Below are 11424 nucleotides of genomic sequence, written 5' to 3' on the forward strand. Positions count from 1 at the left end.
GGGGTCGCTATAAACACTAGTAAAGTACACATCAATGACATGTATATCAAATATACTTATGTTCACTTTGCCATCCTTCTTATCTGCCAATCACTTGGGGTAGTTCCACTTCCAGTGACCAGTCCCTTTGCAGTAGAAACACTTAGTCTCAGGCTTAGGACCAGACTTGGGCTTCTTCACTTGAGCAGCAACTTGCTTGCCGTTCTTCTTGAAGTTCCCCTTCTTCCCTTTGCCCTTTTATTGAAACTAGTGGTCTTGTCTACCATCAACACTTGATGCTCTTTCTTGATTTCTACCTTCGTCGATTTCAACATCACGAAGAGCTTGGGAATCACTTTAGTCATCCCTTGCACATTACAGTTCATCACGAAGTTCTACTAACTTGGTGATGGTGACTAGAGAATTCTGTCAATCACTATTTTATCTGGAAGATTAACTCCCACTTGATTCAAGCGATTGTTGTACTCAGACAATCTGGGCACATGCTCACTAGTTGAGCGATTTTCCTCCATCTTTTAGCTATAGAACTTGTTGGAGACTTTCATATCTCTCAACTCGGGTATTTGCTTGAAATATTAACTTCAACTCCTGGAACATCTCATATGCTCCATCACGTTCAAAACGTCTTTAAAGTCCCGATTCTAAGCTGTTAAGCATGGTGCACTAAACTATCAAGTAGTCTTCATATTGAGCTAGCCAAACGTTCATAGCGTCTGCATCTGCTCCTGTAATAGGCCCGTCACCTAGCGGTGCATCAAGGACATAATTCTTCTGTGCAGCAATGAGGATAAACCTCAGATCACGGATCCAATCCGCATCTTTGCTACTAACATCTTTCAACACAATTTTCTCTAGGAACATATCAAAATAAACACAGGGAAGCAACAACGCGAGCTATTGATCTACAACATGATTTGCAAAATACTACCAGGACTAAGTTCATGATAAATTTAAGTTCAATTTAATCATATTAATTAAGAACTCCCACTTAGATAGACATCCCTCTAATCCTCTAAGTGATCACGTGATCCAAATCAACTAAACCATAACCGATCATCACGTGAAATGGAGTAGTTTTCAATGGTGAACATCGTTATGTTGATCATATCTACTATATGATTCACACTCGACCTTTCGGTCTCTGTGTTCCGAGGCCATATCTGCATATGCTAGGCTCGTCAAGTTTAACCCGAGTATTCTGCGTGTGCAAAACTGGTTTGCACCCGTTGTAGATGGACGTAGAGCTTATCACACCCGATCATCACGTGGTGTCTGGGCACGACAAACTTTGGCAATGGTGCATACTCAGGGAGAACACTTCTTGATAATTTAGTGAGAGATCATCTTATAATGCTACCGTCAATCAAAGCAAGATAAGATGTATAAAAGATAAATATCATATGCAATCAAAATATGTGACATGATATGGCCATCATCATCTTGTGCTTGTGATCTCCATCTTCGAAGCACCGTCATGATCACCATCGTCACCGGTGCGACACCTTGATCTCTATCGCAGCATCATTGTCGTCTCGCCAATCTTATGCTTCCACGACTATCACTACCGCTTAGTAATAAAGTAAAGCATTACGTCGCGATTTCATTGCATACAATAAAGCGACAACCATATGGCTCCTGCCAGTTGCCGATAACTCGGTTACAAAACATGATCATCTCATACAATAAAATTCAGCATCATGTCTTGACCATATCACATCACAACATGCCCTGCAAAAACAAGTTAGACGTCCTCTACTTTGTTGTTGCAAGTTTTACGTAGCTGCTACGGGCTTAAGCAAGAACCAATCTCACCTACGCATCAAAACCACAACGATAGTTTGTCAAATAGACTCCGTTTTAACCTTCGCAAGGACCGGGCGTAGCCATACTCGGTTCAACTAAAGTTGGAGAGACAGTCGCCCGCAATCCACCTATGTGCAAAGCACGTCGGGGGAACCGGTCTCGCGTAAGCGTACGCGTAAGGTTGGTCCGGGTCGTCTCGTCCAACAATGCCGCCGAACCAAAGTATGACATGCTGGTAGGCAGTATGACTTATATCTCCCACAACTCACATGTGTTCTACTCGTGCATAACATCAACATAAATAACCTAGGCTCTCATACCACTGTTGGGTTTCGTAGTAATTTCAAAAAAATTCCTACGCACACGCAAGATCATGTGATGCATAGCAACGAGAGGGGAGAGTGTTGTCTACGTACCCACGCAGACCGACTGCGGAAGCGTTGACGCAACGTAGAGGAAGTAGTCGTACGTCTTCACGATCCAACCGATCAAGCACCGAAACTACGGCACCTCCGAGTTCGAGCACACGTTCAGCTCGATGACGAATCCCCGGACTCCGATCCAGCAAAGTGTCGGGGAAGAGTTCCGTCAGCACGACGGCGTGGTGACGATCTTGATGTACTACAGCAGCAGGGCTTCGCCTAAACTCCGCTACAGTATTATCGAGGGCTATGGTGGCAGGGGGCACCGCACACGGCTAAGGAATAGATCACGTGGATCAACTTGTGTGTTCTGGGTGCCTCTGCCTCAGTATATAAAGGACTAGAGGGGGAGGCTGGCCGGCCAAGTGGCGCGCCAGGAGAGTCCTACTCCCTCTGGGAGTAGGATTCCCCCCCCCCAATCCTAGTTGGAATAGGATTCGAGGGGGGGAAGAGAGAGAGGGGGCCGGCCACCTCTCCTAGTCCTAATAGGACTAGGGGAAGGGGGGAGGTGCACAGCCACCTTGGGCTGCCCCTTTCTCCTTTCCACTAAAGCCCACTAAGGCCCATATAGCTCCCGGGGGGTTCCAGTAACCTCCCGGTACTCCGGTAAGATCCCGATTTCACCTGGAACATTTCCGATATCCAAACATAGGCTTCCAATATATCAATCTTTACGTCTTGACCATTTTGAGACTCCTCGTCATGTCCGTGATCACATCCGGGACTCCGAACAACCTTCGGTACATCAAAATGCATAAACTCATAATATAACTGTCATCGTAACCTTAAGCGTGCGGACCCTACGGGTTCAAGAACAATGTAGACATGACCGAGACACGTCTCCGGTCAATAACCAATAGCGGGACCTGGATGCCCATATTGGCTCCTACATATTCTACGAAGATCTTTATCGGTCAGACCGCATAACAACATACGTTGTTCCCTTTGTCATCGGTATGTTACTTGCCCGAGATTCGATCGCGGTATCCAATACCTAGTTCAATCTCGTTACCGGCAAGTCTCTTTACTCGTTCCGTAATACATCATCGCAACTAACTCATTAGTTGCAATGCTTGCAAGGCTTAGTGATGTGCATTACCGAGAGGGCCCAGAGATACCTCTCCGACAATCGGAGTGACAAATCCTAATCTCGAAATACGCCAACCCAACATGTACCTTTGGAGACACCTGTAGAGCTCCTTTATAATCACCCAGTTACGTTGTGACGTTTGGTAGCACACAAAGTGTTCCTCCGGCAAACGGGAGTTGCATAATCTCATAGTCATAGGAACATGTATAAGTCATGAGAAAGCAATAGCAACATACTAAACGATCGGGTGCTAAGCTAATGGAATGGGTCATGTCAATCAGATCATTCTCTAATGATGTGATCCCGTTAATCAAATAACAACTCATTGTTCATGGTTAGGAAACATAACCATCTTTGATTAACGAGCTAGTCAAGTAGAGGCATACTAGTGACACTGTTTGTCTATGTATTCACACATGTATTATGTTTCCGGTTAATACAATTCTAGCATGAATAATAAACATTTATCATGATTATAAGGAAATAAATAATAATTTTATTATTGCCTCTAGGGCATATTTCCTTCAGTGCGCCACTATTACCACGCCACTAGTAACAAATACTAATGGCGCACCTCTAGTGCGCCATTAGTATTGCAGGTAACAGTGGCACACCTTGTAGTGCGCCATTACTATTGCTATAGGTGCGCCACTGGTAATTTTTTTTGATTTTTTTGATTTTTTTTCTCAATTTTGAAGGCGGGAAAATAGTAGTGGCGCACCGTCTAACCCCCACCGTGCGCCATTGCTATTTTTGAATTTCGAATTTGGATCTGGATCGCGATTTTTCCCCCTTTTTTTCTCCTTTTTTGCATGATATTTTTTCAAATTTTGTTCTCGTTTTTGGATCTTGTACGTTATTTTGCTGGAGAGGAGTTCGCCGGAGAGGAGGGCTGAGGAGAAACTGTGAGGAGGAGAGGAGGGAGGAGGAGGTCATCGGAGAGGAGCTCGCCTACATCGTCGAAGAGGAGGAGGAGGAGGAGGAGGAGGAGGTCACCGGAGAGGAGCTCGCCTACATCGCCGGGGAGGAGGAGGAGGTCGCCGGAGAGGAGGGAGGAGAAACCGTGAGGGGAGGGGAGGAGAGGAGGGAGGAGGACCTCACCGGAGAGGAGGGAGGAGGAGATCACCAGAGAGGAGGGAGGAGGAGATCACCGGAGAGGAGGGAGGAGGAGCTCACCGAAGAGGAGGGAGGAGAAACCATGAGGGGAGGGGAGGAGAGGAGGGAGGAGGAGTTCGCCGGAGAGGAGGAGGTCGCCGGAGAGGAGGAGGGGAGTATGGTGGAGGAGAGGAGGGGAGATGGAGTGGAGCAGAGGGGGAGATGGAGTGGAGGAGAGGTGGAGTGGAGGAGAAAATGAAGAGTTAAGGAGGAGAGGACCCCGCCCAGCCATATATACGGCATAGTAATGGCGCACAGTGGGCAGGTGCGCCATTACTAACTTTTTTTTGATCTATTTTGAATTTTGAAGGCGGGAAGATAGTAATGGCGCACCTTGGGCAGGTGCGCCATTACTAACTTTTTTATTTTTTATATAGTTTGAATTTTGAAGGCGGGGAGATAGTAATGGCGCACCATGGGCAGGTGCGTCATTACTGAGTTTGATTTTTTTTGCCTCTCCAGATCTTGAAAGCCCCGTAACTTTTTTTCTGTTAGGTTTTTGAGGATTCTAGAAAATCGATAACGGGCATAGCCGGTCAAATTTTGATGTAACTTTTCGAGTAGATGATTTTTTATATAAAAAACTTTTTCATCGGAGGTCGTATGCAAAAGTTACGGCCATTTTACCGAAACACGGCGGCCTTTTGCAAAAAAATTCAAAATTCATGTTTGTTAATTTTTCTAACAACTAGAACACATAACACATGGGCATCTATTTTTTTGAATCTTTTATCATTTTCTTTTATTTTTTAAAAAAACTAAAGGGGGGTATGTGTTTGTGTAGGTGAGACATAGCAAAGTGGCGCACTGCTCATGTGGTGCGCCATTAGTGAAAACATAGCAATGGCGCACCACATACATGGTGCGTCATTAATGTCCATATTAGCTATAGCCGTTTTTCTAGTAGTGAGCTATTAGCCATCGCACCGGGTGGGGTTGCAGCGGACACGAAATGGAGCGACCAGACGCCACCGATGCGATGTCCTCGAGCGCGGGTTTGACGACGTTGAGGTGCCTGACTCCCGTGGAGATGAGGAGGTGCAGGATGGGGATCAACACTGATTGCAGGAGAGCGGGAGAAAAGGAGTTGTGGAAGAAGATGGATATGACATGTGGGGGTATGGGTGTCAGTGAGAATAGATTGCAATCCCCGCCGGGATGGACCTTATCCCGATACGAAACAGCTCCAAGGTCAAAATTGATCAGGATCAATGAGTACAAGACGTCGATTCCAGGGATTAAGAGGTTGAGGTTTGATTCTGACGAGCCATATGAGTTCAAGGTTTAAAACAAACTTCACTCAAATTTAGATGAGAGCTACTTGGGCGGGCTGGGCACGCCAAATATTTGCCACCAATCCAAGGAATGACCAAATCTAATGGGCCAACCAATTTTTTGATAAGGTCACCATATGGTTTGAGGAGTGTCCCCCAATCTTTTGACGAATTAACGGTTTTGAGGGAAAGGCCAGATATGTTTTAACTTCTCAAAACATATTTTTTGTGAATTAAAGGGATTTGAGGGAAGGGCTAGAGACGTCTAATTTGAAGAATAGCCCTAGACTCTTCTTGCGATTGAGGTCCTTAATCAGGTCTTGCACATGCATGAAGTTATCATGGATGCATCGCTTCTGCACCAAGGCACTTTGGCACTTCTTTTTGGCATTTGACACAAAGACACTTTGGCACTTGAAGACAAGCATTGGAAATTGTCACCATATTTTACTTCGAAGTTCAAAGACAATAACTCAGATGGTTTTCTCGCAAAAAAAGGAAAAACTCGCATGCTTAAGTATAGTCTGCTTTATTTATATCTGATTACCAAAACGTAATTAGTCATGACACCAAGAACAGAAGGGTATACACCTATTTCTCATCAGAAAAACACCTGATGGTGAGCCACCATCATCAACTATAAGAAGACGAATAAAATTCCATCTTTCCAAACCGAACAAGAAAAATTATAAGCAACCATCTGGACTTTTTCTTGTTTCTCCAGTACCCCCAACCTGAATATCTCTATGCACTGCTAGTTAACCTCATTGTTGAGCATGTGACCTCGTGTCAGGACTAACCATCTTCTCTATACTTATCCCAATTTCACTCTTTAAGAACTTGGAGTACCACTTAGCAGAGAGCTTTGGCTGCCTTGGCAACTCAGGATCCTGAAAATCAACGTAGTGCAGTCCGTATCGCGAATAATAGCCCGCCATAAACTCGAACACGTCCAGGAATGACCAAACAAAGTAGCCCTTCACGTTGGCTCCATTCCTGCAATAACGATTTTAAGTGTTCCCCTTGTGAACCCAATGGCTAAAACTCTACTAGTAACACCGATAAGTTGAGACAAAATAATCATGTTCAGTGATATACTGAACAACACTCACCTGAGTGCAGCGAGTGTGCTGCCGATGTACCCACTTAAGTACTCCACTCTGTTATGATCATTGACCGAGTCGGTGAAGAACTGCCCATAGCCTGAAATATGATAACGTGGAAGAATAGGCCAGAAAGTTTTGATCAGTAGAAACACCAAAAAAGTTAATGTTTGACTTGATACATAGTATCGGTGATGAAGCGGCAACGTAGTGTCTCAGTTTTGCAGAATTTGCCAGCAATGTATTATTTTTTTCAAACCATGGCAATGTGGAATTTCATCATTGGATTATTTTAGGCACTTCCGAAGGATTATAGAACAGTGCCCATGATCTCAGATGCTATATTATGTCAACAATGAAAGATACTGTAACAGAAAGATTATAGACAAAAGATGAGAAGGCTTGCCATTTTCTTGGACATAGATAGGGATGTTCTGGTATGTGTCCGTGAGGTACTGGAGCATACATTGCAGCCCCTGTGGATCATTGGGCATGTTGATAGGGATGAACTGTACCAATAATGGATAGGTAAAGGTCAATTTGACTGGCTTTGCCCAAAATTCGTCCAAAGAAAAGAGTAACAAAAGTACCTGACCAGTACCGCTATCATTCCTTGACACTGAAACACAAAACAAACAAACGACACAGTTATTTCAATTTTTGCCAGGTCGTTTGAACCATGCTTTCTTGATCCAAAAATAAATAAATCTAGACTTACTTCTGAATGTGGCAGACATGTCGGCGTTGTAGTCCCGGAGGCTCGCGTCGGCGCCGCTCTTCCCATCGCTGACATACACCGACGTGTAGTGGTTGATGCCAACGAAGTCGATGGCCCCACGGATGAGCTCGGACTGTTCCTTGGTGAAGGACGGAATCCGTGACCCGGCCTTCTTCTTCATGATCTCAGGGTAGTCTCCTTTCACCAAGGGGTCCAAGATCCTAAACAAGAAGGCCCAAAAAAACGTGTGATATATTCAGTTAGAAAAAGCACGCTTATATATAGATACAAAATATACGACTGTCGTCGAGAAGATTGTCTCACCAGCCGACCATGAAGTCGAGCGACCTCTGCGTGGCGGCGACGTCGGCGGGGGTGGGAGAGAAGGGGTAGTTCCAGAAGCTGTAGATGTTCATGCCGACGACGCCCCCCTGCGTGGCCTGGTACTTGTCCCGGTAGAGCCTGACGGCGGCGGCGTGCGCCAGGATGGAGTGGTGCGCCACGGTGTAGGGCTCCACGGTGGAGTCCCCCGTGGTGCAGTTCATCCCGTAGGGCGCCGAGCAGCGGCACGGCGGGAAGGCGCCGCTGTCGTAGGCGGCGATGGCGATCACGTTGGGCTCGTCCATGGTTGTCCAGTGCCGCACCCGGTCCCCGAACTCCCGGAAGCACGCGTCCGCGAACGCCGTGAAGTCATCCCTGCATGCATGCATGCATGCAACACACATCAGAATGCACACCCTCGCGCTTGCAAGTTCCAACATCCATCAGAATGTAATAATTTGTGTAGCCAAATAGTAAGATCTTCTTACACGACCCTGGGGCTGAGCCAGCCGTGGTACTCGTCTTCGAGGATCTGAGGAAAATCGAGGTGGTACAGGGTGACATGTATCTGGATTCCTGCAGAGATGTGGGGTAACACAACGATATGAGCCTGAAAAAGGGAATTCCAACATTGATTCATGGATATTTTCTGCTACCTCTTCTTGTCAGCTCATTTATCAGGTTGTTGTAGTACTCCAGCCCTTTAGGGTTCACGGGCCCTCTTCCTCCTGTGTTCATGAAGAGAAGAGAGACAATAAAATCATCAGTCAGGGGAGGTTGCAAGGGTGACGACAGATCTTGGTCTTTCAAATGAGGTGCAACTGGTGTGTTCAGTCTTACTTGGAATGAGCCTGGACCAGGAAATGGAGAACCGGTACGCCTCCAGGCCGGCGTCGCTCATCAACTCCACATCCTCCTACAAAATGCATATGCACACATGAGAGAAAAAACAAATCTGAACTTGCAAACCGGGCATCGAAAACCTAATGGTATGCCATTTGAAACGATCAAATTCAAATAATAGTAGTAGTACATGCACAAATTGTCAAAATTACAATCTTCTTCTGCACATTTTTCAGTTTTTCCGAGATGAGCCCGCACATGTTCTGAGGAAAGCCGTAGCCGTATATCATAGTCCATTTGTCAACAAGAAACGGTTGAAAATGACGGCCACATGAGCTTCAACCAGAACGATACGTACGCCTAGAAACCAACACAGGGCGTCGCTGTCGATCCGAAAAATTCAAGAGACGGTTTTACTTTTGTATGTAAGCTAAGCTGGCCTAGTGCACTGGTGAAAGAACATATGCAGACCTTGTATCTGTGGTAGCCGTCTGCGCCCAAATCGCCGGTGCTCTTGTCTGGCATCCTCCCTGCGGTCACGGTCAGATCAACAACGTCATGGTCAGTTCCGTGCACTATCAGCACAAGTTAGTACTGCACTTTTGTGTTGAGAGGTGGGACGATCATGTGTAGCTTGTTTTTTCTAGGAAGGTCAGAGATAGAGTAGGTTCCTTGACAGAGGATTTTAGCTAGAGTTCAGGGGAATTGCTCTGTTCTCTACCAAATTCTGCCTGGTTCAACACATATTTCAGTCAAGCAAGAATTTGTTTTTACCACTCTCCCGGCTTGAATTCTCTGCCCCTCAGTCATCTGAAAAGTTATTTCTAAAGCTGCACATGTTTTGCAAAATGTGCGGGCAACTAAATCTGCTAGATAAGAAAATCTTCTTTCATACGCAAAAGAGTAACAAACATTTCTGCTTCTGTTACTAATTTTTTTGACCAACATAGAAGGTGCTCTGCTTTCTCATTAAGAATTGGAGGAATTATAGATTCAGTCCACTTACGTATAGCTATAGTGAAATTACAACCAATGATCACAAGCATGATCATGGAAGGATCACAACCATTTAGCCATGAAGCTACATGTAAATATGATGATGCACAGAGACGGAGGCCATAAGACGTGAGATTATCATCACCTGCATGAGTAAAAGTGTCCCAAATGCTTGCGCTCCTCCCGTCTTCGCCGGTCGCCCCCTCGTACTACACCCGCAACACAAAAAACAAGCAAGACACCCATCAATCGACGAGAAAAACAAAGCAAAACCTGCTCCGTTCCATCGCGGGAAACAAGCGCTAGGACCAAAAAGCTGCGCCGCTACGCCGAGCTGACACGCACCGACGCACGTACCTGGTAGGCCGACGTGCCGGCTCCGAAGACGAAGTCCCCGGGGAAGTCCGCCCTCGTGAAGTTGAGAGCTCGAGCCACCGCCGCCCCGCCGCCTCGCCATGGCGCGACGAGCAGCAGCACCACAACCACCAGCAGCGGCATGAGCGGCGCGGCGCAGGGTATGGCCCTCATGTCTCTCCGTCTCCCAAAACCGACGCCTCGAGATCTTCTGGGCAACCTCTGGCAATATAGGAGTATGTTGTTGGCCGCATGTCGTATTTATCAGCTCCTAGTTTGCGCCGAACGGCAGGTGATGGCGACGCGCTGTGTTTGGTAACCACGAAGAGGTGTTTCTTGCTTGGGGTACCCATGGTGCCAGATATTGCACGGCCGGCTGTACAAGGAGATGGAGGGAAATGCCAAAAATGGGGCTCTTGCAAGTGAGATGAAATGGCTTCCAGAGAACCGTAGTAATAATAACTTTATAAAATATACTAACCCCGTTTCAAAAAATGTACTAGTGCATAGTAGGTTTTTAGAAGTCAAGCATGTGCATATTTGATCAGGTCTATAGAAAAATAATATGAACCGTAATACAAAATTGGTATCATTAAATTCACCATGAAGTGTATTTTGCTACTCCAATTGCCAATAACTTTCCGTACCCTCGATAGTTGGTTAAGGTACTCCGGTTCAAACACCTTCATTATAGCAGTTGGTTAAGGTACTTCGGTTCAAACACCTTCATTATGACGTGTGCAAATTTCATCGTGGCCTCAAGGTATGTGCTCTCCCCATCTAGACAATCTCATCAACGCCATCTGCGGCTTTACCATATGCAAACCTTCTCATAGCAGTCGTACATTTCTTCGTAGGATAGAATGACAGTTGTCCGCAACAATTCTTCCTCGGCTTGAAATAAGGATCATATTCCTCCACATCATTCACTATGCACAAGAACAATGGTCTGCTCCTGAAGCGACGTCGAAAAAACCCTTCATGGTATGTTAGACTAGGTTTGAAGTAATCCTTGTAGAGAAGCCGTGCGCCAATGATCCTATCCTCGGGAACAACTCTCATGTCCTTTATGGAAGCCTTGAAGCTCAAAACATGCTCCACTTGTCAATCTCTTCCTGGATGCTCATTATCAACATCATTTCAACATCTTCCTCGTCTGAATCTAATAAACCGACGAACTCTTTGTATACGAATTTATTAACCTCCTTTTGTCAAAGTCATCATCTGGCGAATCCATCATTTGTCTACAAATAAGCAAAATAATCTAAAAAAACAACTCAAACATTTTGTCGAGCAAATAGAGGGCGAGGTGATTGTCCGTAGGAGTAGGATGTACCGGGGCAGC

General features: G+C 45.7%; 1 protein-coding gene across 1 annotated transcript; it reads right to left on the reverse strand.

The window, feature by feature from the left end:
- Nucleotides 1-6257: 6257 nt before the first annotated feature.
- On the reverse strand, nucleotides 6258-10325 carry LOC125534587 (beta-glucosidase 22-like). Its single transcript, XM_048697775.1, has 12 exons — nucleotides 10083-10325; nucleotides 9871-9934; nucleotides 9201-9259; nucleotides 8727-8802; nucleotides 8543-8614; nucleotides 8375-8462; nucleotides 7890-8261; nucleotides 7566-7786; nucleotides 7438-7466; nucleotides 7254-7356; nucleotides 6857-6947; nucleotides 6258-6740 (listed from the first exon to the last, which is right to left on the reverse strand). The coding sequence occupies exons 1-12, from the start codon at nucleotides 10251-10253 to the stop codon at nucleotides 6509-6511; spliced, it is 1578 nt and encodes a 525-aa protein (XP_048553732.1). The 5' UTR covers nucleotides 10254-10325; the 3' UTR covers nucleotides 6258-6508.
- Nucleotides 10326-11424: the final 1099 nt, after the last annotated feature.

This window comes from Triticum urartu, chromosome 1, assembly GCF_003073215.2.
Source record: "Triticum urartu cultivar G1812 chromosome 1, Tu2.1, whole genome shotgun sequence".
NCBI lineage: Eukaryota > Viridiplantae > Streptophyta > Magnoliopsida > Poales > Poaceae > Triticum > Triticum urartu.

Coding starts and splice junctions, on each gene's coding strand:
- LOC125534587 (XM_048697775.1), bottom strand. CDS start 10,253: ATGAGGGCCATACCCTGCGCCGCGCCGCTCATGCCGCTGCTGGTGGTT. Junction 8,262..8,374: donor TGGCTCAGCCCCAGGGTCGT/GTAAGAAGATCT, acceptor GCATGCATGCAG/GGATGACTTCACGGCGTTCG. Junction 6,948..7,253: donor TATCTATGTCCAAGAAAATG/GCAAGCCTTCTC, acceptor ATCATATTTCAG/GCTATGGGCAGTTCTTCACC.